Source organism: Sminthopsis crassicaudata, chromosome 3, assembly GCF_048593235.1.
Source record: "Sminthopsis crassicaudata isolate SCR6 chromosome 3, ASM4859323v1, whole genome shotgun sequence".
Taxonomy (NCBI): Eukaryota; Metazoa; Chordata; class Mammalia; order Dasyuromorphia; family Dasyuridae; genus Sminthopsis; species Sminthopsis crassicaudata.
This window is the reverse complement of record NC_133619.1, coordinates 477,296,954-477,323,391: the sequence shown is the minus strand read 5'-3', so window position 1 is coordinate 477,323,391 and position 26,438 is coordinate 477,296,954. Positions and strand designations below refer to the sequence as shown.

The 26,438-nt window shown below is 36.2% G+C and overlaps 1 protein-coding gene across 8 annotated transcripts in view; it reads left to right on the top strand.

Moving 5' to 3' along the window:
- The window catches only part of MTUS2 (microtubule associated scaffold protein 2), a 763,366-nt gene that overhangs the window by 627,602 nt on the left and 109,326 nt on the right, over positions 1–26,438 (top strand). Inside the window, exon 1 of one of the 8 annotated variants that reach the window (XM_074303567.1) lies at positions 17,454–18,051. The exons of the other annotated variants lie outside the window; for them this stretch is intronic. Coding sequence (XP_074159668.1) covers positions 17,998–18,051 — 54 coding nt within the window. The 5' untranslated portion in view covers positions 17,454–17,997. Of the gene's footprint in view, positions 1–17,453; positions 18,052–26,438 lie in introns of those variants that run through there. 8 annotated transcript variants of the gene reach the window in all.

The window sequence follows — 26,438 nt, the reverse complement described above, 5'->3', positions numbered from 1 at the left end:
GATACTTTTTTAAAATCATGGCTTTCAGGCAGTTAAAAAATCTTAAATTATCTTTCCTTTATGTATTTTCAGGTCATTTGTTTTTCCAGTGAGATATTTCATATTTTCTTCTACTTTTCATTCTTTTGATTTTATTGACTGTTTCTTGATGTCACATGGAGTCATTAACTTCTATTTGCCCGATTCTAATTTTTAAGGAATTCTTTTCAGAGAATTTTAGTGCCTCTTTTACTATTTGGCCTATTCTGTCTTTTAAGGTATTACTTTCTTCAGTATTTTACAGAGCTGTAGACCTTTTTCATGACTTTCTTGTATCGTTCTCATTTCTTTTCCTATTTTTTTCCTCTGTTCCTCTTACTTGATTTTTTAAATCCTTTTTGAGCTCATCTAGGAAATTTTTTTTTTGGGGGGGGGGGGATTGCTGGAAGGGGAAGGCTATAACCAAGTCACTTTTTTTGAGACTTTACACTTAGCGGTAAGACATTATTGTCTTCAATGTTTGTGTCTTGATCTTCCTTGTCACTGTAATAATTTTTTATGGTTATATTCTTTTATTGTTGTTATTTGCTCATTTTTCCAGCCTTTTTCTTGACTTTTAATTTTATGTTAAAGTTGATTCTTCTTCCAGGGTGGAGGAGACACTATCCCAATCTTCAAGTTTTTTTATGCTGCTGTTTTCAGAAGTCTGTAAGTTTTAATTTTTTTTCAGGGAGGTATGATCTAAGAGATATGGTTACTGCTCCCCTGGCCTGTGCTCTAGTTTGTGAGCAACCCCAAGCATCCTTTTCTGCCTTGGAACTACAAACCAGAGCCATGTACAGGCAATGCATCAGAGTCCTGCTCCCATTGTCAGTAAAGGGTTTCCCCATAATCTCCCTCTGACTGTTTGTCTGACCCCTTTCCCATCTAAGGGCTGAGAGTCCTGGAGGCCATTGCTGATGAATTCACTCTGAAGGATTGTTGATGGCTTCCTGGGCTACAGCCTCTGCTGTGGTATAGACCTTTCCTGCTTACCTTCAAAGCTGTCTTGGGCTGCAGAATGTTTTCACCTTGTCCTTTTGTTGGTTCTGCTACTTCAGAATTCATTCCCAGACATTATTTATATTGTTTGAAGAGGAACTGGGAGAGCTCAGGCAAATTCCTGCCATGATTCTGTAATCTTGGCTTTACCTGGTGGGAGTCTTACTTCTCATACATTTCATAAGGTACCATGTTTTAGGTGGGACTAATTTTTGTTCTCTGCCTTCAACATGGTGACTGGAGCCCTCAGCCCATCTTCTCTCAGACAAGAACCAATAATGTCTAATTTAACACTTCCTAGCTGTGTGAGCCTGGGCAAGTCACTTAACCCCAACTGCCTCTGCAAATAAATAAATAAATAATATCTAGTATGTGTAAAGCACTTTAGAGTTTTATGGATTATTTTATCTTTTATGGATATTATTTCATCCTCACAATAATCCTGAGAGGTAGGTGATACTATTACCCCCTTTCTACAGATGAATAAACTGAGACCAATGGAGGTTTAATGATTTGACTAGGGTCACAAGCTGGTAAGTATTTGAGGCAGGGTTTAAACAGGGACCTTTGTGATTCTAAGTATAGCACCCCCCAGATGTCTCACATCAAAATAAAATATGAGAATAAGAGCATCATGTAAAACTTGGCAAAGAATCAAAGCAGAAATGGGTGCCCCTACCCACTCACTATGCCACCTACCTATGCAAAATTGTTGTTGGGGAGAGAAGAGATACCTTTCCAAGAGTAATTTTTTTTCTTTCTCTGCTTGGGAAATAGAGAGAATGAATAGAAGGATTAGGGAATAGGAAGCTTATATCCTTCCAGAAGGGGAAATGAAAGGACATCATTAATGCATGATCCTATGAAAGACAATGTAGAGGAAAGAAAGATGGGGTTCTCCTAATGAATAACTAGAGGGAAAAGAAAAGAGGTCAAATGACAGTCTTAGGAGCATCAAAAACAATTCAAATCAATAGCCCAGTGTTTGAGAAATCCAAGAATACAAATGATTTGTGTAAGATCTCACTATTGGGCAAAATTGGGCAGCTAGACAGTGCAATGGATAGAGTGCTAGGCTTGTAGTCAGAAGACCTGAGTTCAAATATGACCTCAGACACCTAGTAGTTATGTGATCCTGGGCAAGTCACTTAAGCCTGTTTGCCTCAGTTTCCTCATCTGTAAAATGAGCTGGAGAAGGAAATGGCAAACTTTTCCAGCATCTGTGCCAAGATAACCCCAAATTGGGGCCACAGAGAGTTTGACACAACTGAAAAACAATTGAGCAGATAAACAAAAGAGCAAAATTGGAAAGTGGAATGGCACTAAATAGGTTTGTTCAAAGCAGCATTTTATGCCATGTGCCATGGTAAGCTTCAAGTTCATATATTTCCTCAAAATAAAAAGTTGTATCATTTTTAAAAATAAAAGGAGAATGGAAAACTATGTCTAGGGAAGAAGTCTTTTTTTCTTAAAGCTTTTTATTTTCAAAACATCATAGACAGATAATTTTTCAATATTGACCCTTGCATAGCCTTATGCTTCAGATTTTCTCCTCCTTCCCGCAACCCTTTCTCCAGATGGCAAGCAATCCAATATATGTTATACATGTTAAAGCATACATTAGATCCAATATGTATAAACTTATTTATACAATTCTCTTGTTACACAAGAAAAATCAGATCAAAAAGGAAAGAAAATGAGTAAGAAAACAAAATACAAGTGAACATTATCAAAAAGAGTGAGAATGGTAGGTTGTGATCTACCCTCAGTTCCCACAGTTCTCTCTCTGGGTGCATCTAGGGAAGAATTCTTTGCCAAACTACAGGAGATTGTCAAAATAAAAAATAGACATAGGATTTAAAAGATTTTCCAGTTGTGATCAATATACCTTAGATAATAAATAATAAAATGTTCACTTAAGGTCAAATATCCAACATATATAGGGAACTGACACAAATAAATAAGAGAAAAATCCATTCCTAATAGATAAGCTATAAGTGAATATGACACTTTCTTCTTTTTTTTTCCCTGAGGCAATTGAAGGTTAAGTGACTTGCCCAGGGTCACTCAGCCAGGAAGTGTTACCTGTCTGAGGTTAGATTTGAACTTAGGTTCTCCTGACTTCAGGGCTGGTGCTTTATATACTAAAACTAGCTAGCTGCCCCCAAATATGACACTTTCAATAAAAAGATTTAAATACTCTGAAAAAGATTTCAAACACTAATAATAAGAAAAGTACAAACTAACATAACATGGAAGTTGTCTTTCACACCCTAAAAATTGGTGAGGATTACAAAAGATGAAAATTATTAGTGTTGGAGAGTCAGTGGGAAGAATATCTTTCTGGTGGAGATAGATATAAATCAGTCTAACCATTCTGGAAACCAATTAGAATTATGTGAGAAAAATCCCTAAACTGTTTATTTTCTTCAATCTACATATCCCAAAGTTGAACATATAACCTAGGAAGGCTAAAGACAGAAAGAAGTCCCCATCTACACCAAGAAAGCCATGGGAACATTTTTGTGGGTGTAGAAAGTTAAAAAGTGGATATCCATCAACTAGGGAATGGCTAGATAAATTGGCATATTAATATAGTGGAATTTATTGTACCATAAGAAATAACCAATATTATGACTTCAAAGAAACATGGGACAACTTGGATTAACTGATGCAGAATGAAGTAAGCATAACCATAAAAATGGTATTTATGATTACATTAATGTTTTTTAAAAAAAGATGATAAGTTGTTTTGATGATCAGTTCTGGTTCTCTGATGGTTTTCTGTGCTTGTGTGGCAGAAAAGAAAAGGTAAGAAAAAATGTTTTAATCTAATTTTTGAAGAAACAATTCATTTCACTTTACAACTTCCAGATTTAATGGAAAATTACCACTTTCTCCTTATCATATATTCAGATCTTACATATCTTTCTTCAAGCACTAAGTCATATCCTATTCTTCATCATCAAACACATTCATCTCTCTCTTCTCTAGACTTAATCATATGTTTGCCCATGGATGGTAACCTAATTATTTTATTTGAGTATATCATCTTTTTAGTTAGATTAGATACTTCTGATGAGCAGAGATCTTGTGCAGCCTGTAGTATCTCTCTCTCTCAGCAACAAGAACAATGAGTTATTCATAATAACTGACTGGTAAGCAAATAAAGTGAAGAAATAAATAGGATACTCTTAAAGGAAATTAAATATATACAGTCCAAAATCCAGAAAGCCACAGAAGCTTTTTGGACTTGTCTCTGCCTTGGTCTTCATTTATTTTCAAAAACAGAAGAAACATTTGACAGAATACAACACCATTCCTATTAAAAACACTAAAGAAGATGGGAAAAAATGGAGTTTTCCTTAAAATAAGTAGCATCTTTCTAAAAACTATCAGCAAGCATCATATATATAATTGGATAGTCTAGAAACATTTCTAATAAGATCAGGGGTAAAACAAAGTTGCCCACTATCACAATTACTATTCAATATTGTATTAGAAATGTTAGCTTTAACAATAAAAGAGGAAAAAGAAATTAAAGAAATTAGGTATTGAAGAAATAAAATCATCACTCTTTACAGATGATATGATAGTGTGCTTGGATAATCCTAGAGAATCAACTAAAAAACTACTAGAAACAATTAATAACTTTAGCAAATTGCAGGATATAAAATAAATCCAACTTGAATCATTGGTATTTCTATATGTTACCAACAAAGTCTAGCAGCAAGAGATAAAAAGAGAAATCCCATTTAAAATAACTGTAAATAATATAAAATATTTTGGAGTTTACCTGCCAAGGCAAAGCTAGGAACTACATGAACACAATTAGAAAACTCTTTTCATACAAATAAAATTAGATCTAAACAACTGCAAGAATATCAAGTGCTCATGGGTAGCTGAGCTAATATAATAATGACAATTCTACCTAAATCAATCTATATATTCAGTGCCATACCAATCAAACTGCCAAAAAATTACTAAGCTAGAAAAAAAAAAAAGTAACAAAATTCATGTGGAAGAACAAAAGGCTAAGAATTTCAAGGGAATTAATGAAAAAATGCAAATGAAGGTGGCCTACCTGTACTAGATTTACATCTATATTATAAAGCATTTATTTTCAAAAACAAATAATTTTCTATCCTATTTTTAAAGCTCTCCAAAAATGGCGATTCTATACCCTTTTGGGGATATGGTTTAATCTCACTTATGGGTGTAAAATGTTTCTTACTACAATATCAGAAATTGTACCTGCTTTGATTGTTTTTATTTAACTGTTGGTCTTTATTATAAGACTCAGTGGGAAAGAGTAATGTTTAGAAATGAGTGTGATAGAAAAACAAAAGTTATCAATAAAATGTTATTTTTCCAAAAATAAGTTCAACCAAGTACCAGGGCTTTTTAACTTTCTTCCTGGAGGATTAGAGAGAAAAATATAGAAGTCACCCTCCCTCCTAGTAGAGAGAGGGGGCCAGGGTTAGAGATGGTACTTGGTTGAATCTGTGGCCCTCACTCTATTCTGTCCCTACCAGTAACCTCAAGAACAGAGGGCTGATTTTGGTATTCATGGTAGGGCTTTGAAATATAGTCAGGCTGGGGCAGGTAGGTGGTGTGTTGGATAGAACACCAACCCTGAAGTCAGGAGGACCTGAGTTCAAACCTGATCTCAGACACTTAATACTTCCTAGCTGTGTGACCCTGGGAAAGTCACTAAACCCCAATTGCCTCAGCAAAAAAAAAAAAAAAAAGTAATAATAGTTTTTAAAAATAAAATAAGAGTTAATTTTAAAAAATATAGCCAGGCTATAACCATAGGCAAGTTCCAGCTTCTCAGTGCCTAAGACAAAATACTCAGTTTATATCAGTGGAGATATTTTTTCACCCTGAGAGCTTCCTATAGCAATGGGATTAAAGATCTAGATCAAAAATAAATCGAAAAAACAATTTAACATTCACCAGAAATGAAACTTAATAAATCACATTTTAAACTTTGTTTAATAGATGTACCCAATTCATCTGTAAATAAATTCTAGAATCATTTTCCACTTCAGTATTTCATCCAAAAGCAAAATCAGAATTTTCTAACATTTCTTATGAGCATATAAGGGCATAGGGTTTTTATTTGAAAGGAACCACAAAAATCATTTAGTTTTGTTTAGACCATAGGGTGATAGATCTAGAACCAGAAAGGAACTCAAAGGGCATCTAGTCGAATTCCCTTATTTTACAGAAAGGAAAACTGAGGCCCAGAGAGGGACAGGAATTTGCCCAAATTCCTACAGGTAATAATAATAATAGTTTATATTTTCATAGGGACACGTAGGTGGTACAGTTGGACCTAGAGTGTGGAAGACTCATTGTCCTGAGTTCAAATTCAGCTCCACATTTAATTTCCCTTACAAAGGGAAAGGTTATGGACTTGGAGCACCTTTTTTGGATGTGACCAATGCAGAAATTTACTTGATTATATAAATTTGTAACAAGAGTTTTGGATTTTTTGCTTTCTCATTTGGGAGTAAAGGAGTGGAAAGGAGAGGAAACAGATCTTCATGATTTTTTTTTTTTTTTTAAAGAAAAAAAAAAAAAACCTGTAGGATAATCTGAGTCTTAGAAGCAAGGAGAAAAATTATTCCAGGCATTGGTAACAGCTGGTAGCAGGGAATAGAATCAAAGTAGAGTGTTAGGCGTCAAGAATAACAAATAGACTAAAGTAGCTGGATTACAAGGGCATGGAAGAGAGTAGAATGCAAAATGATTGATGCAGAACTCTAGCTCAAGAAAGCAGCCAAGCCTAGATCTAAGAATTATCTGCATGAAGATGATCATCGAACCCATGAGAGCTCCAAGGAAGGTGATATAGATGGAAAGGAGAGAACCTAAAGCTTTAGGGGACAACTGTTGGTTAATGGACGTGACATGTATGAAGATCAAACAAGGAAGCCTAAAAAGAAATAGAAGATAGGAGAACCAGGAGAAAGGTCTAAAGGATTTAGAGGGAAAAAAGTATCCAAAAGGAGGAGCTGGTCAGAAGTGTCAAAGACTGCTGGGAGATCCAGAAGGATGAGGGTTAAGGGATGGCTAAATGATATGATGGAAAGGGCATTAATCTTGAAGTCAGAAGACTGTGAGTTTCTCCTACACTATCAATATCATGGCTTTTATCCGAGCTTCCTCAATTATAAAATAAGGATGATAATATTTGTACTGCTTTGGGGGAAGGGTTGTTGTGAGTTTCAAGAGATGTGACATATGTGAGAGAGCATATGAAATATTAATTTTTTTGTGTGTGTCTCCTAATATGCAATCTCCTTCTTCACTAACATAATATAACTGTTTCCTGGGTTGTCAAAAAAAAAAAAAGTTTATCTTGTATGATGAGGTAATTCAGTTAAAGTCAACAAGTGTTATTAAGTGGCTATTTTGTCCAAGGCTCTATGCCAGATGCTGTGAATACAAAAACAAGACAAAAGACAATCCAGAAAGGAATGCTTTATAAATGATAACTTATTGGATGATTTTTTAAATTGCCATGAATATCAACTAGTGAAATTCTTTGGAATTGTTTTAAACTGTCTGAATCCACTAAGCTTGTGTGTGTCTTGATGTGACCTTGGGAGGGAAGAGCTATCATCACCAGGCTAGCTATCCCTTTTAACAAATTTGTTCTCTTACACCTCCATTTTCTTTTTTTTTAGAATAAATAAAATTTAAGCAAGGGATACTTTGTTGTTGTCATTCACCTATTTCAATCACAACTGACTTAATTATCCCATTTCGAGTTTCCTTGGCAGAGATACTGAAAGAGTTACCATTTCCTTTGCCAGCTTAGTTTACAGATGAGGAAGCTGATTGTTCACTTCAGTGACTGGCCGAGGATCACACAGCTAATAAGTGTCTGAGGCCAGATTTGAACTCAGGGGGAAGGGTCCTTCCTGACTCAGTAATTTATACACTGTGCCACTTAGATGCCCAAAGATACTTTTAAAAGTGCCAAAAGATTTAACTTTAGCTTTTTCCTTTAAATGTTGAATTTGAAGACCTCACTACTAAAACTGATAATTTTCTACATATTTGTGACAGAAAAAAATGAAACCGGAAGAATAAGTTTTCTATATAATTTGAAGAAATAGATTTTCAAAACAAATAAAAAAAGAAAATTTGGCCTTTCCATATCATACAATGCAAAATATACTTCCTCATTATATTTTCAGATCTGCTTATCTTTCTTCCAGGTCTAGGTCAGGTTCTATCCTTGCTTAACCATCCAATCCATTTGTCTGTTCTCTGAACCTTATTATGTGCTACCCTAAGCTGACATTTATTGTTTTATGTGTGTATGTCATCTTCCTAAAGAGATTAGATGCTTCTGATGACCAGAGATCCTGTGCAGTCCGTGTATGGCTCAGCATTAAGGACTACTTAGTAAATAAATAAAATGAGGAAATAAGCATAACGGTTTTGAAGAAAATAAGGCATATATAATACAAGAGCCAGAAAGCCTTAGATGCCTTATGAGTTAATTCCAATGCCTTGGTCTTCATTTATTTTCCAAGGATAATGGCAGTCTATCCTTTTTAAAGGATCCAGGGTTGAAGATTTTAGGCCCTCCCTGAGTAAATAATTGGTTAAAATGTTTAATTTTCCAGTCTTAGAACTTGAGCTCTCATTTAAGCCCATTTACTTCTGCTTTTTTCCAGACTACTCTAAGCATCTCTGCCTCATCTAAATTAAATCCAATTCATGCACAAGTCAAGATATCACTCTCATGATGTCATTGGGCCTCTTTAAGTAGGGCAAGCAACAACAACAAGCTATATATGCAGAATAATTGATTAGTCTAGTGCTAATTACCTTCATATGCTTAAAGACCATTATTTTCACTTAAATTTCTCTTTTCCAGATTAAACAAGCATAACTCCTTTCATATTTTTTCCATGTCACCATGGCCATAGTGATTATGAAAATGCAAGCTTTACTCTAAATGGAGAAAATTCTTCCTCGAGGCATTGCCCAATAAACGTTCAATTATTTTCCAGATATTGAATTTAAAAAATTCCACCTGGTTTCAGTGTCACCAGAGACTAACCTAATATTCTTGGGGGATTCAATTCAAATTACCTTCATTTGAATAATCAGTGTTCTAGTCCTGTTAAATAGGCACCTAAAGCAGGCGTATATGTTGATCATTTTGATTTGCTTCTTAATTAAAAGAATGTTGCAGGAATATACTCAAAAAATATTAGCTTCAAATTTAGTGTACAAAATTGTTTAGGATTTGAGATTCTGGCTTCCTCATTAAAAGAGTTTTAGAAGATTTTCCAATATCAGATTTTTTTAAAAAGAGACAATTCTCCATCTATTATCACCAAAGCAATACTAACCTAAAATCTCACAACCAGTCAAAGAAAATAGAAAGCTAGCATCTATTTGAATCCTTATGGAAAATAGTGATCTCTAATCATTAGACAGCCTAATTCATTGCCAGTTAGTCAGAAGGCAAACTCACGTAAGTCCTTGATTCCTTGATCATTTAAAAACAGATCAAAATATCTTTGAATAGCAGGAAAACAGTGCCACTGTATATGACTGTTCTGTTCATAAGTTCTTTAAACTAATCTGTGAACAGGGCTGATTGTTCTGGACATTGTCCTGTTCTTATTAAAGCAGTGGCTTGTTTACTTTTGTTCTGATTTCTCTCTCCACTTATCTAGTCTCTCTCATCTACTCTCCACTTATTTACAATGACTGCCAAACTCACCTTTCTCTATACCTTTTTGTGCAGTCTGTCTGTCGTTCCTGCAATAAATTTCTTCCTCTCCTTGAATTTCTTTTTAAAAATCAGACCAAAAAGCTTTCCAATCTCCCCATTCTCATTAATAGAGATAATAAATAAAGATGACCTTGTATGTATGTGTGTAAAAAATGAAATAGTCCCTGGTTTCAAAGAGCTTATTTTTTATTATTACTCTTTCCTAATTCTTTTACTGTTTATGACTCTTTAGGAAGGTCTTTGTTATTTTTAAAGATTTTCTCCTGTTGCTAAAAAACCAAAATAAAACAAAATCCTTGCTTCCATTATTTCAAGAATGGATAACTTTATGAATTTAGAAATTCCCTCAACTGCTTTAGGGATTTTTTAAGGTCAGGAAAGACTTTGCTAACTATAAAGAGCCAGTGAGGAGAAATTAAAAGTGACAGGGAAATGGGGTACAAAATAGGAGACTAGCTTTGAGAGAAGACTTTTTCAAGATTACTCCTGGCAAGGACACCACCTTTATTAGTGCCTGGAACAAAGGAGATGAGAATGGGGGTGATGAAGAGAGATTTTAAGGTGAGGAATGTGGAAGAGAAGCAAGTGTAAAGTGATGTGAGGCTCAAATAGGGTAATAATTATAAAATGCTTAGCACAATGTCTGGCACAGAATAAGCATTATATAAGTGTTAGTTTTTATTATTATTTTTAAATGCATAAAATAAAATACATCGTATTACAGAGTTATATTAAAATTCATTTTGCCTCCAGGATCAAATACAGAATGCTCTGTTGGCATTTTGTCTCCCCCAGTTGGATTGTAAGCCCCTTGAGGGAAGGAACTGGTTTTTTTCCCTTTTTTTGGTGTCCCCAGTACTTGGAACATAGTAAGGATTTAATAAATGTTAATTTATTGATTAAAATAAAAATGAATGCTTTTTCCCATCCAAGTGAAGAAAATAATTCACTAAAAATTAGAACTGAATAGATAATATGATATTCAGTAGTGTGATATATACTGTCATATAGCATATTACATGTACTAAAATATAATTTATTATTTAATAGATAATATCCTATTATATATTATCCATTATTATTATATAGTACATATATATGCATATATGTTATATACACTATATTATATGGTTTTTATGGTATTTATATTGAGAGAGACAGAAATTGACTTGCTCCTTCCTTGGCTTCCTTGGCACTTATTCTTCTCCCTGCCAAACTATTCTTTCTTCTTCTCCCTGGCTGGATCATTATCTTTCTTCAGAGTCTTTGACAAGGGTGACCCTTGGGCATCTGTCCTACTCTCTATTTGCTTCACCCCATCCCCCTTGATGGTCTCACCTACTTACTCCCACAGAATAGTTCAAGAATTATGACTATACATGACTTGTAGATCTATAAATCTGGCTTTAATCTTTCATTTGAACTCTCGTCCTGCTTTGTAAACAGCCTACTGGATATTGACTCCTAGATGTCACCTTAAATCCACCTTGCAACAAGCAAACCTCATTATTTACTCCTACCTCAACCCACCACTTTTCCAATCCAGCAAACTTTTTAAAGCACCTACTATGTGCCGGGCACCATGTGTAAAAAGACAATTTCTGCCCTCAAGAAGCTTACAATCTAATAGGAGAGACAACTCACAAAAAAGAGGCAGAAAAGAGAGAGGAGAATCTTCTTCTGGAGGGAGAAACTAGGCAGGGCAGCAGATGCTGTGTTCAGGGTGCAGCCCCTCTCAGACACGCAACTTTGCAATGTCAGAGCCATCCTTGAATCTTCCTTCATTCTCACCCCTGTATCTGATAAGCAGCCAAGTCTTACTGATTGCCTCTGTAACTTTTCTCTCTGGTATCCATCCCTTTCTCTGCTCCTACATGATCACCATCCTATCTTAGTCTCTCATCACTTCTCACTAAGACTATTAGTAATAATAGCTTGATAGGTTTCCTTGCTGCCAGTTTCTTCTCTCTCCAATACAATCTCCATACAAAACGATCTTACACCATGGCTCTGACCATGTTCCCTACTCATATACTTAAAATGGCTCCTCATTAATTCTTTAGCGTAGTATTTAAGAATTTCTACAATCTGGTTCCTATCTAATTTTCTAATTTTTTAGTACTCTTCCCTTCTTAACAACAAATCTATGAATTCAACATTCTTTCTCCTTCTTCCAAGGATTGCAAGGGCTTTGCTGCACATATAGAATACATTCTTTCTTTATCTCTGCCTTTCAGAATTCTTGTTTTCCTTCAGGCCTCTGCTCATGTGTTTTGTGTACTGTGCCCTTTTCCTTGATCCGTCTCAGCTGTTAGGGTTCTTTTCTTCCACAAACTACCTGAGAATTATATTTACATCTGTACACTATTAAATCATCCTCTCCCACTTACTGAAATATCATTTCTTGATAGTCTTTGCTTTTACATTCTCTAGTGCCTAGCATTCATGGTGAAGACACTTAATCTAAAGATTTGTTGGATTGATACTGACCAACACTTGTTCCTCGTGCATTTGTCTAGACTACTCAGACAAGGTCTTTAGCTCACTAAGGATATTCTCAATTTAGTTTCTCCATTAAAGAGAATTATCATATTTCTTCATTTGGCATAATCCAGAAAGTTATGAAGAATGATGCCTTTGCAGTGAGCTGAATCATTGACAGACACTGTTGAAGAATTAGAATTTTAAAAATTATTTGGGGTTTAAACTCTCTTTACATGATGATTGTACAGAGATGACTCACTTCTATACATCCATTTGAAAAGAATCTTTGAGCTGAAAATGCATCATGATATTCATTTCTTTTCTATGTTAACCTTTTAAGTCCTGAGTATTTAAAATTCCATCAAAGATGCTTCCAAAGGTTCTATTCTATACATTCAGTGTATTGCACTGTGGAACTCACTCAGAGCATTCATCATTTTGAGCTCAAAGACATGAAATTTGTCTTCTCCTTTGCAAATCCTTCTCACTAGATAATATCTCTTGAAAGACTTTTATTTTTAAAGCAGTTTTCTTCGGGAAGGGCTTTGATAAGACTATGGCTGATAAGAATATACTTATTTAGATGAATAGTAAAAAGAAATAGACTACTGAACCAAAGTAACCATATGGCTACTTTTATCATTTATTTCAAAAAAAAAAAATTTTTTTAAGAACAACACTAAAAAGTCATCAAAACATAGGCTCAGAAGACAACAGAGAAGAGATCTTGGAGACTGTTGAATCCAGCCATCTAGTCTTCTCATTTTAGAGTTTGGGAAACAGTACATGAAATAAAAAGGGTCCATGCTGAAGCAATAGGTTCTATGCATGGGAAGTCTGATCAGTGGTAATGCTGTTTGGGTGCTGAGTCAAAGACAAGAAATGGCAACATCAAAAGATTGATTTGTTTTAAATTAGCTATTTCTGACTCATCACATGATTATTGGCATTCATTTAGCCTATGCTGTAACTAGCCATCTTTGCATCTAGGGCAAGCAGCACAAAATGTACCTGAAGCACAAAATAGCACAAAATAGAACTTCAAAATCAACTTTTAAAGACAAATTCAGTAGTGGTAAGGAGATCTTGAAACATCATTTTGTGCATCATAGGGGGAGAAGATAAATAACCTAACTCTTGAAATTGGAGGGGTTGGGAAAGAGGGAGGCAGAGGAAGCAGGGCAAACCTGATTAAGGAAAGGCAATCCTGGAGAAAAACTTTCTAACGGTAGAAAATAAGCCATCATCCATCTTGCAGCCTCCATTCTTGCTAATTCATCCTTGCTAACCTGCTACTAAGCACAGTTGTCTATTGTATTGAAGTAGCAATGTATAACCTAAGACAGCAATCTTGTCACCTCACCTAGTTAAATCTTTGCTTTTAGAATTCTGTTTGTGTATTCAGTTTTCAGCGTTTCTGAATGTCCTTGTTTGTATGTGATTTTTAACAATATTATTTTACAAGTAAAATTACATGTAAAAACAATTTTTAATATTTGCTTCTTAAAACTGAGTTCCAAATTCTCTCCCTCCCTCCTCTCCCCTTTCATTGAGAAGCAATTTGACATGGGTTATATATGTGTAATCATGCAAATATATTTCCACATTAGTAATGTTGTGAAAGAAAATACAGACCAAAAGAAAACTCAAGAAAAATAAAAAAGTATATTTTAATCTTCATTCAGACTTCATCAGTTCTTTCTTTGGAGATGATAGCATTTTTCATCATAAGTCCTTAGGAATTGTCTTGGATTTTCCTGAGAATAATTAGTCATCCATAGTTGATCATCACACAATTACCTGTTACCATGTACGCTTTTCTCCTAGTTCTGCTTATTTCACTTTGCATTGATACATGTAAGTTTTTCCAAATTTTTCCAAGAGCGCCTCATTTCTTATAACACAATAGTATTTTATTATAATCATATACCATAACTTGGTCAACCATTTCCCAATTGATGGACATCCCCTCAATTTCCAGTTCTTTGCCACCACTAAAAGAGCTGCTCTAAAGATTTTTGTACAAATAGGTCCTTTTCCTTTTTGTTTTGTATCTCTTTGGGATACAAATCTAATAATAATATTTCTAGGTCAAAAAATATTCCTGGTTTTATAGCCCTATAGGCATAGCTCCAAATTCTTTACAGAAGGCATCAATTCACAACTCTACCAACAGTACATCAGTCTTAATTTCCCCACATCTCCTCTTAACATTTATCACTTTCCTTTTCTGTCATATTAGCTAATCTGATAGGTTTGAAATGATATCTTAGAGTTATTTTAATTAGCATTTCTCTAATAAATAGTGATTTAAAACACTTTTTCATATGACTATAGGTAGGTCCTACTTTTTTTCTGAAAACTGATTGCTTTATCTGTTTATATCTTTTGACCATTTACCTATTGGAGAATAGCTCTTTTTTTTTTTTTTTTATGAATTTGATTCACTTTCTCTAAGTGAGAAATAAGGCCTTTATCACAGATACTTGCTATAACATTTTTTTTCACAGTTATGATTGTGACCTTTGTATTTCCCTCCATCCTGTTTTTGCTTATGTTTAATTTATCCTATTCTCTCTCTTCCCTTTTACCTTTTCCATCTTTAAAAGTGTTTTGCTTCTGATTCCCACCTCCTTTGATCTGCCCTCTCTTCTGTCAGTCCCAATCCCCTTTCTTTTATCATTTTGCCCTCCTCTTTTCTTTTAAAATAAGATAGATTTCTGTACCCAACTGATTGCGGATGTCATTCTCTCTTTGAGCCAATTCCAGTGAGAGAAAGAGTCAAGTGTTCCCACCTACCTCTTCCATCTTCCTCTTCTCTGTAAAAGTACAAATATTCTTAAAACACTTAAAGTGAACATCATGTTCTTGTATCTCATGCTGACACCTGTGAAAACTTGCATGTTATGTGAAAATATTTGCATTTCTACAAATATGCTTACAAATTTCATAAATGCCATTTAAGATCAAAATTTTCATACCAGAGAAGCTTTCATGTACTAAGAGCTCTAATCTTGATAAAAGTGTTCCTAAAAAATTAATTTGAGATTATAAGGGAAACAGTAAGACCCAAACACATGTTCCTTTTTTTTTTTTTTTTTTTTTTTTTATCTATGGACAATAGCCAGACTTCGGTTATTAGCTATGACAAGCTATTTCCATCAGGTTAATTACTTATCTTGAGTCTTTTTTTTTTTTTTTTTTTCTGAGACAAGAATGGCTTTGGATATTATCTAGGCCTGCTCTATCAGTTTAGTTTAATTTATTGATATTTTTTTTTTTTTTACTTAGACTTATTAACTACACCTCCTGAAAACAGCTGAGCAAGACTACCTAACCATTGTATTAAAATTGATAGTACTGGAGGCTTTCCTCTTTGTTTTAGTTTGCTAATTATTATAGAATATGTGCTTCCATTTTGATGGCATAATGCCTTGTCTTGTCTTTGTTGTCACTTCAGGTTGTCTTTATTTGCTTTTCCTAAGCCAATACATATATAGTTCCTTTGACTATGTCATCTTTATACAGTGAATCAGAGAGCTAGCTTCCAAATTAGAAAAACCTATATTCAAATCCTGTCTTTTACACATATCAGCTATGTGACCATGAGCAAGTCAGTTAATTTCTTGAGGACTCCAAAGAACTTTGAAAGAACCTAAATTTAAGAGGAATTGTTGATCTTTTTGGAGAGAGGCAATTTTCTCAACATGACCTGCCAACATCAATAAAACCATAGGTTTTTAGGTATTTAGCAGGTCCCATGCTTTTCTAAATTCTTCATATTTATCATTGATACAGTTATATATACTATATATATATGTATATGTATACTATATATATATATATATACATACAGTTCTGTTATATTCTTATACAACTGGTCACCCATTCCACAATTACTGGACATGTATTTGTTCCTAATTTTTTCACAAATACTGATGATGTGAATATTTTTGTTCCTATGGTCGCTTTTCTTTTCATCAGACCTCCTTGTAGCATAGTCTTAACAATGATATCCCTGGGTTAAAAAGTATGGCCATATCTTAGATCTATTAAAGCAGGATTGGAAGCCCACTAAACTTGTAGATATTCATGATTCTCCACTTTGTAGTACTGAGGAACATTAGATGTATATCTGTAGTCTGATGATCTGGCTTAGAAACTTGGCCCAGTTGCTTATTATCTGTATAGCTCCAGGGAACAACTTCTGTGTTTCCTTATTTATAAAAAGAGGGAGTTGCACTTCATTCCAATAAAATCGTAAGATCAGTTTTTACTTAATAAACTTTCTAAATTTATGCTCTCATTTCATGGCAGATATTGTCTAGAAGTTCAATGAAGGAAATACACTCGGAATAAAAACATACCCAACTTAAACGATAAAGGGAAATTTAGGCTTTTTTTTTTTTTTTTTTTAAGAGCCCTATCAAAAGATCAAGTTGCCTTTCATTTGCTTTGATAATCCTTTGATAAGATTCCCTTAGCCCAGAGCCCTAAATAACCTAAACTACCTAATCAGAGTTTGTATTTTGGAGAATTCCAGGCAGAATTAACTTATGTCACCTGATTCTTGTAGGCACTGACTAAGAATAGTGTTGAGCAAAGTCTGTGTTCAGCATAAAAATTTGGTGTGTTTGCTCATGTCTGTGGATTATTAATGAGCCTAACCTTTCAGGTTTTCTCTTTTGAGGTGCAAGTATTTCCTTAAATGATTGTCTTGTAAATAGATACAGCTTTCATATCCAGATTTATGTATCATACTTTAAAAGGCAAGTCCCTTTCAAAGGGTAGTTCCCCCTCCCCCTCCTCTTTTGACTTTGTACTATATGAAATTGCTTCGAAATATCATCTTGCTCAACAAGGCTTTCATGCTGTGAAATGCCTGGAAGAAAGGGAACTCCAAATACCACCGTTTTAATCAGCCGGACACTTTAACGACTAGGGTGACTCTTGCCCAGGCAATCAGACGCATAATTATATTTCAGATGCGAGAAAGGTCTCATCAGACAGGGAAGCCGCGTTCCTGGTGCACGGATTGAAAATGAGCAATTAGAGATCCCTGTAGGCAACAGATACCCTGACAGGCAGAGCGACGACGCAGGGAAGGCCTGTAGTCTCATCATATAAATCACACTTATAAATATGTTTACTTCTGAGAGCCACACAAGCCCTGGGTGGGGACGGCGATCCCAGCTTCGCCTGAAGTCCTCCAGGGAGGCCCCGGGGATGCTCTTTTGTGCGCCTCTCCTCGGGCTAGCTAGCCTGGGGTGCACACTTGTGTGTGTATCCGGGCGGCGGAAGGGATGAGCATTGCAAGGTGGTTCCCGTCAGTTAGCAGCAGGGGCAGCGGCGGGGAGAGGCTGCGGGTGGCTGGGAGGGTGATGAAACTGGTAAATGCCCAGTTATTGTGCGCCTATTGATCCGCCCCGCCGGAGGCTCTCAGTGGCTAAGTGACCCTCCCCGCCGCTCCCAGCCGGAGCCTAGCATGCAGCCGGCTCTGGCCGGAGGCTCCCTCCTCCTCTTCCTCTTCCTCCCGCTCCTGAATTCCTGAAGTTACACGGAGAGATAAGGGAGCCCATGGAAGTCCGGGCAGCGGCGGACAGCGGACGGCGGCAGGCGCCACTCACTGGTGACAGCCTCTCGGCTCGCGGGGCTCCCCGGCTGATGATTGCACGCTGAACGGAGCGGGTGCGCTGGATGCCGCGAGCCTGCCTGCCGCGATGGGCCAGTGCTGCTGCAAGCTTTACTACTGCCTTCAGTGCCTGGACAAGACGGTACTTTGCCTTTCCCCCCCACCCCCACCCCCTTTTTGGCGTTTGCTTTGGAAGGGCAGAGAGGGAACCCCGGGAACCCCCAGTCCGATGCTCCTCCCCGGCCGGCGTGCGCGGCTCCGCTTTGTTGGTGGGCCAGCCCAAGCCCGGGGAGACTCGGCTCATTCGTGGTGTTCGGGGAAACCTCAGGTTTCTCACCCCCCCCCCAATGCAGAGCCTTACATAATTCTGGGGTCTCGCAGCCTGAGGTGGGCATTGTCCGGGGAGGGAAGGGGAAGGACTCCGCACCCACCCCAGCGTCTCCGTAGCCACACCCGGCTCCAAACCCTAGGAGTAATTTCACTTGGATTTTCCGCTGTCCCCTACGTCATTGCAGCTCTCGGGGAGCAGGAGCCTTATTTACCAGATCCGTTCAAGTTTAACCTCAGTGTAGTCCAGCCTTTCAATTCTATTCCTAAGTTTCCCAAGATTCTACTCGGGTAGTGCTTGGAGACTGAACGAGAGACATAGAGGCAGACTGAGACTGAGAGGGAGAGACAGACGCGGGCATGTGAGCCTGGGGCTACTGTAACCGCGTGCATTTCAAAGGCTTACCTTAAAAATCCTACCCAGCCATTGATAATAGAGAGGGATGAGAGGGTTGCATGACTATTCCAACACAAAGCTTTTCTTGCTTTTTCCTTTGGACTTTTGCCCAGACACGTGAGCTTGCACAGGTTGAGAAGGAGCATGTGCTTTTAATTTCCTTAATAGAAAGTATGTTGGCAGGACCGCTTGTCTGTGTAATATATTTTATTAGGTTGCTGGATATCTCGGAGATGTATATGATAGGCTGAGAAAAAGTTGGAGCGTTTTCCTTGAGGTCCAGTGGTGCATTAGTCAGTGAGAGAGCTTGAGGTATACAATGTTACCAGATGAAGGGAAATGTATGGCTTAATATAAAATTCATTAAAATATGGTCCCTGGGGAACCGCTTAGTGATCAGTTCTGCTTGTGAGCCTTGACCCGAAGGATCGCTACATACCCCCTCGGATGATTAAACCAGAAGCTTTACAGTCACTTTGGACTTTCTTTAGAGGGAAAAGAATAGCTGCCACATTTTTAACATCAGTTTCAATGAGTTTGGCTATCACTACGATAAGCATTTAGATGAAATATTTATGTATGTGGTAGACATGAATGTATGCGCTTTTACCTTTAATGGAAATAAAAAGCATTGGCGTTCAGTTGTCCCCAAATCCACTATAGCCAGGACCAAGAACCATTTTAATGAAATAGGAGCTGAAGGATACTTTGTAATAGAAGCTGTAGTTTAAAAGATGTAAAAGTTGATACATGTATATGCATATTATAAAGTTCATGTTCTCTTATAATACCCTATAATAATATAGTCCATTTTATTTCTGGGGGCGGGGGAGTGGGTGGAGAAGTGTTTTACTGGGATTTTTTCTTGTCTTTGTTCTTATTCCAGGTTAAACTCAAAGAAATATGAAGGATAACCGTGTAATCAATTTAGGTTTGGACAGATTAGGTGAGAAATATTTTGTGGATAAAAGAAAACTCAAAACATACATTTATTTACCATCCTAAACTTCACATTTACATGAAACTTTTTGTAGCTGAGTTTATCAGTCAATATTGCTATTGTAGACTTTTTGTTTTTAACTTTTCCTTGCTGAATTACAAGGTGGTTGAACTCCTATAAAAAGAGACAGGTAGGTGGCAGAATAGAGTGCCAGGCCTGGAGTCAAGACCTGAGGCCAAATGTGGCCTCAGACACTTACTAGTTGAATGACTGTGGGCAAGTCACTTAACTTTTACCTCATCTGTAAAATGAGTTTGGGGAAGGAAGTGAAGGACCACTCCAGTGTCTTTGCCAAGAAAACCCCAAAACGGGGTCATGGAGAGTCGGATATAACTAAAATGTCTGAACAACCTCCAATAAAAAATTTTGGAGAAATATACATATGAATGAGAGGTTCCCTGAAAAGATAAAGAGCTGACATCTGCGTCCAGGAAAACTGGATTCAAGTCCCGATTCTGGCACACACACAGATTGTATATATGTACATAAGAGCAGGTCAGCTTCTCAGTATTCCCATGCAACTTTTTAACACTCTAATTTGAAAATCCATGGTGGATGTGCATTGGGAGGTGGAGTTTCTCAATAACAAAGACATCAAAAGGGGCAGCTAGGTGGCGCAGTGGATAGAGCACCAGCCCTGAATTCAGGAGGACCTGAGTTCAAATCTGGTCTGAAACACTTAACATTTCCTAGCTGTGTGACCTTGGGCAAGTTACTTAACCCCAGCCTAAAAAAAAAACCAAAGACATCAAAGATGGAATCCATCAATTTAAAAAATAACAGGCCAAATTTCTGGGAAATTTTAAACAAGGTTTTAAAACTTGAAGAAATTGTGACTCTGGCCTAGTCATCATACTCTTTTCAGCCTAAGTCAACTGATACTATAATTACCAAATGATTTTTTAAATGCTTAAAAATGATTACAAAATATCCGCCTTATTCACTTCATTGTAGTTCAACACAAATGAAAAAGCATACTATCTGTACCTCAAGAAACTTATAATAGTGGAGAAGAAACCTTCCTTGTGGTACAGTGGTTGATGGACTTGAGATTCTCCTCCCAGCTGTGTTACCTGTGGGACCTTAAGCAGGGCTCTTGAATGCTGTAGCCTTCAGTGTTATTATTCATAAAATGAGAAAAAAATAACCTAAAATTAATTATTTACCTATATTAAATATAAAAATAACTATATAGGACTTCTAAGGTACTTCCTGTGGTACTATCGTGTAAAGGATAAAACTGGATTTCAAGGCAAGAGAAACTGGGTTCCAATCCTGCCTCCAATACTTAGCAGTGTGGCCAAGGTGTAGTCATTGAACTGACCCTGAGTTTCCTCAGCTGTGTGGGAAATAATGAGGATAATAATAACTCCTGCCCCAAATGGTGATTGTAAGGATTAAATGAGACAGAATACAGAAAGAGCTGGGCCAGCCTTAAAAAGCTATCTAAATGTCAGCTCTTGTGATGATAATCTGATCCTACATTGGACAAAGAAGGTAACTGAAGCCCAAAGTGGTTATATTGTTGCTTAAGGTCACCCAGTGAATTCATGGCTGAGTCAGGATTAGAACCCAGGATCCCTGGCTTTAGGATCCTTCAGATGACAGTATCCACACATTAAATTCACAACTTGAGGGAACCTGGTTCTGTCAACTAACAAAATCCAAGTATTTAACAAACCTGCAGCTGTTTTCATGCACTTAGCATAGGTCTATCACCCCAAGAGTGTGTCTAGTAACAAAGTTATATGCTCATTACTGAGAAACAAATGTAAAAAATTACAGCTTTAAATGTGAAACATAAAAGATAGCCTCAAGGTAAGTAGAATTGTGCTGGCTCATCAAGTACTTTTTTCCAAGATTACCTTCTTCTAAGACCTTGGTGGAAGGGACACTCTATACACACAGTCAAATAGACAAAAGAACATTCTTTCTGATAACTAGACCTTCATAAATCTACTGGTAGCAGACAAGCAGGTACTTATAAGGCTGATAGTATTAATGGCTGATTTTCTTTAGCTTTGAATACACCATGAACAAATACTACAGTCTGCTTTTAAAATGGATCATGTCTCCTAAAACATTTATTTTCACATAAATCCAGATGAAAGATATATAAAATCAACCATCCACTCTTTATAAGCTCTGTGACACAGCTCTTGACCAACCAGGAACTGTGTAGAGGCCAGGTTGTTTTTTTTGTTTTTTTTTTTAATAACCCAATAAAAATCTTCAACCTAGTAACCAGACATAGCAACCAGCTACCCCAGCTTCAATAACCCTTTGAAAGAACCTGGCTGTTCTTTGTTAGGAGTGATGGCTATCTGGTAATGAGAAAAGAAGCAATAGATGCTGTTAAAATAAAAGTTATCAAAAATATCTCTTCTTAAAAAGAGATAGATCATAAATGTAAAGCCTAAAGATGCTTCTGGTAGCCTAGCACTTGAAGGGTTTATCATTTTGGTCAGTGTGGATACTCCCTCCTCTGTGCAGATCACAATGCTCTATAACCAGATATGTGGTAGTAAATGTTTTAACAACTGGCTTTCTGGAAAAAAAAATACAATGGTACATTTCAAAGTTTAATCTAATCTGCCTTATTAACATTTCTGAATCACTTTCTTGAGTTATAAATAGTCAATAAAACAACAAAACAACCCCTGGTTTTAGGTTTTGCCAATTGCTGAGGTATAAATGCTCATACTAAAAATTTCACAGTTAGCTTTAGAATTGGTTCAAAGTTGGCTCCAGCACACCCTATCTCCACTTTAGTAAATGATCTTAGGCAGTTTCTCAGGTCAAAAATATCCATTGCTTTGGAGTCAAATCTAGTGAGGAGGCACTCTGAACTTGGCCAACCTAGTCCTAAATGACCAACAGAAGCATATTATGGGCCTGTATTCTAAGCCTTTCAAGCTTGAAAAGACCCACTAAAGGTTCTATTCTACTGGTATTGCTTTTGAAAATCCATGGTCATGGAGCAACTAGGTAGCACAGTCTATAAACCATTGATCATAAAATTAGAAGGACCTGAATTCAAATCCAATCCTAGATATTTTCTTTATGATGTACTTGAGTCAAAATGAAGAAAAAATACCTTTAACTTCATATCACTAGAAAATATACATATTTCAAAAATAATATTTGTTTAGAACTGCAATGTATTATATTAGAAAAGCAATGCATTTAAAGAAGATTGCTGAAAAAAAAAAAGAAAAGAAAGAAAAGCAAATTGTCTTCTGCTACCCTAATTGATTCAGTTACTATATTTACAATTGTGGCAATTATATAGTTCACAGAGTGTTGAGCCTAAAATCAGGAAGACTCATGTTCATAGTTCAAAACTGGCTTCAGTCACTTACTGAGTGATCCTGGACAAGTCACTTAATCCTATTTGCCTCAGTTTCCTCATTGGTAAAATGAACTGGAGAAGGAAATGGCAAACCATTCCATTGTCTTTGCCAAAAAAAAAAAAAAACAAAAAAAACAAAACAAAACAAAAAACCCTAAATGTAGTGGAAATACATCTTATTTGATTTCACATATCAGATTGTTTGCAGTCTTAGGTCAGGGGAGAGGGAGAAAAATTTAGAATGCAAAAATCTTTCAAAAAATGAATATTGAAATTATAAAAACATGTAACTGGAAAAAAATAAAATACTTTTAAATTAAAAAACCAAATGGGTCATGAAAAAATCATTTAGGCACAACTTAGATAAGTGAACATCAACTCAAAATAATTAATAGCACCTGCCATCCAAGGTTGTTGTAAAGATCAGTATTTGTAATACATTAAGTAGGTGCTTAGTAAATGTTTATTTCCTTCCTTCCTGATAGAAATGGTGATTGGTCTCAACAAGATATTACTGAGGATTTTCCATATGGCTAGCACTGGGGTAGGCACCTAGGGGAATGCTAATAAGATCTCACTCTTGCTTTCAAGGAGTGAAAACTAATTGCTAACACAATACTAAGATGCATTAAACAATCAGCAATAAAAACAAAATAGATAGTCCTAGAGAAATCTGATTAGAGAAGAATCACTCTGGGTTTGAGTAGTGGAGGATGAAGTTCTGTTTGTGAAAGAGAAAGATTATCTGGGTCTCAAAGAATGGAGAGCATTACCTTTGGAAAAAAAAAAAAAAAAAGATTCTGTAGACCAATTGTGTCAGACTTAGAGAAACAGCAGTACTAACCCATGTATAAGAATCCCAGTGGATTGTCGAATGGTTTACCTTTAAAATGCAATATTATCTGTTTTATTGTATATTTATTTATTTTGTTAAAATATTTCCCAATTATATTTTAATTAAATTCAGACTGCATTCAGCTTGCAGAGGGTGCCATATCTGGCACCTCTGATTTACAATGTTAAAGCTGGAGGCAACCCTAAAGATTATCTAGGCCAAATTTTTCTCTTTATGAATTCCTAAAATACAGCTTAGGGAGGTGGAACAATTTGCCAGAAGTTATACAGCTGGGAAGTGATAGACCCTGGACTGGAAATTGGATCTTTGGATGCTTTGTCGTCTTCTCATTCCTCAATGTCTTTTTCTGAAGAATTAAAGGTTTCCCTAGATCTATGAGGAATAGTTAGCTATAAGATTGATTAGGAAGTGAAAGGACAAATGATGGTTTCTTCTACACCATCCCACCCAACATGCAGAAAGTAGACTGAGACATCTATTTTTGTGGATATGTCTAATGCAAGAATTTGTAGTGATTTACTAAGTATATTGGTTGCAAGAGTTTTGTTTTTCTTTTTCAGTGAATATGGGGAGGAAGAATTGCACAGGAAGGGGGTGGAAAAGGCAGATTTTTCACTAACCAAAAAATCGTTTATTAAAAAATATTTTTTCTCACTTCCTGGCAAAAGGGTGATGAAAATGGGGAAAGAATACACATTTCTGGATATGGCTGAGGTAGAAATTTGTTTCTTCAGATTTTAGAGATATGTTTTAAGGGGGTTTATTTATTTTTTTTTTTGAGAGAGGGTTTTTTAATGTCAGTGGGAAGGGGGATGAATATGCAAAATACAGATTAATTTTTGAAACTTTTTTCCTTGAAAAATAAAAAAAATTAGAAGGGGAGAAAAGATTATAAGGTTTCAAAATTATTAGGCAGCACTGTTTACATTTGAGACATTCAAACTAGGAAATTATTGCAGATTTTCAAACAAAGGAGTAAGGAAAACAGTATTTTAGAAAACTAAGCTTTATTTGACTGGTTAGAGATACAGGAAGCAGGTAGAAAGCAGACATTTAATTCAGATTTATTTCTCTGAACTTGAGTAAGAGATGAACTTGCCAGTTGTCTCTTGGTGCATATGGTAGTCCATTCTTAAATCTATATCTTAGTTAACTGTAGTTTTAAATAACTAACCAGCACATCTCTCTAGATATTTTTAAAATATTCTCATGCTGTATGTAGCAACTCTTCCTGCTGTAACAGTAAGCTTTGTCTTCATACAGTTTCACACAGTAGACATTAATATAATGCTGGGAAAAAATTCAGTGTGAAATGCAGTTTCACATTTGGCTAGGCTGGGTTTGATTTCATCTCAGCAAAGGAACAGCTTATAATTTTGGGGAAAAAACAGGATTGCTCAAGTATAATTACAAAGGAAAGAAATAATAATAAAGTTATTGATTAAGGCAAGAAAGATGCAATACTTCCACCGTCCTAAAACCCAATAAAAATTGAATTGAAAGGCAAAAGGTCAGTTCCCCATCCCAAGGGATTCTTCTGTAGATCTCCAGAATATGAAACAGGCCACCTGTTAGTGTTAATACTGAAAACAGATGTGGTCATCATAAAAGGTACTGTTGCCGTGGCATCCTGAAAAGTTAAGTCTTCGATTCATTTCACTACATGGCAAGAGGAAACTGTGTGAAATATGGCAGAAAATGTTTCTTTTAATTGACTTGTCAGCTCCTGATCTGACTCCATCTGCCCAGAGTAAAAGGGCAAGGCAGTAAGGTACCTCGAGCTCCTGATAAAATGACATAGCCCTTGAGCATTGAGGTGTGTTTGGAGTTTTTCTGGATAGAAATGGAACCTTATTTATTTCTCTAGACCTCATTTGTGGCTTGCTTCTTTGACTTGAAATAGAATGCTAGGCTCTCTTCATCCTATTTACCTGATGTTCCAAAAAGAATTCCAGTATTTGGGCTTGTCTCCTTAGGAGCTTAATTTCTTTAGGAAGCGTTTTCATACTTTGTTTTCTGATTATATTTTGAGTTTGGGGATGCATATATATGGGTGTATGCCTGTGTGTGTATATCTGTTTAACATAGGGTGGGCAATAGAGACTCCCTAGATTAAAAGTAAAATTGTATGAAATTGGCAAGATTGGCTCAGAGTACCATGGCTAGATCTAAGAAATTGGGAGGGAAGGGAAGAAGAAGGTTGAAGGGAGAACTTAAAGAGGGATAGATGAATGCTACCAGAAACTACTCAGTGGTTGTTTGGTTATCTGGACCCGGTGGGAATGAAATAACTTCAAATTCAGTCAATTAGAATATCTTGGTAATATCTGGTATTTGGCTTTGGGAAAAGACTGACAAGATGCTCAAATGTAGAGCCATACTGAGGAGACCAAGAAGGGGAAGCATTTTCACATCCAGTCGAACTCCATGAGAATTACAACCATCTGAAAAATGACGTTTTGTTAGCAAATCCCCTTGAAATAATAGGACGTGTCAGGGCCTTGTAAGCTGGGAAAACATCTGAGGTACTTGAAGGTTAATGGAAAGATTAGCTGACACTAAAGCACGCCAGTCTCTTACAGCTAAAAAGATTAAAG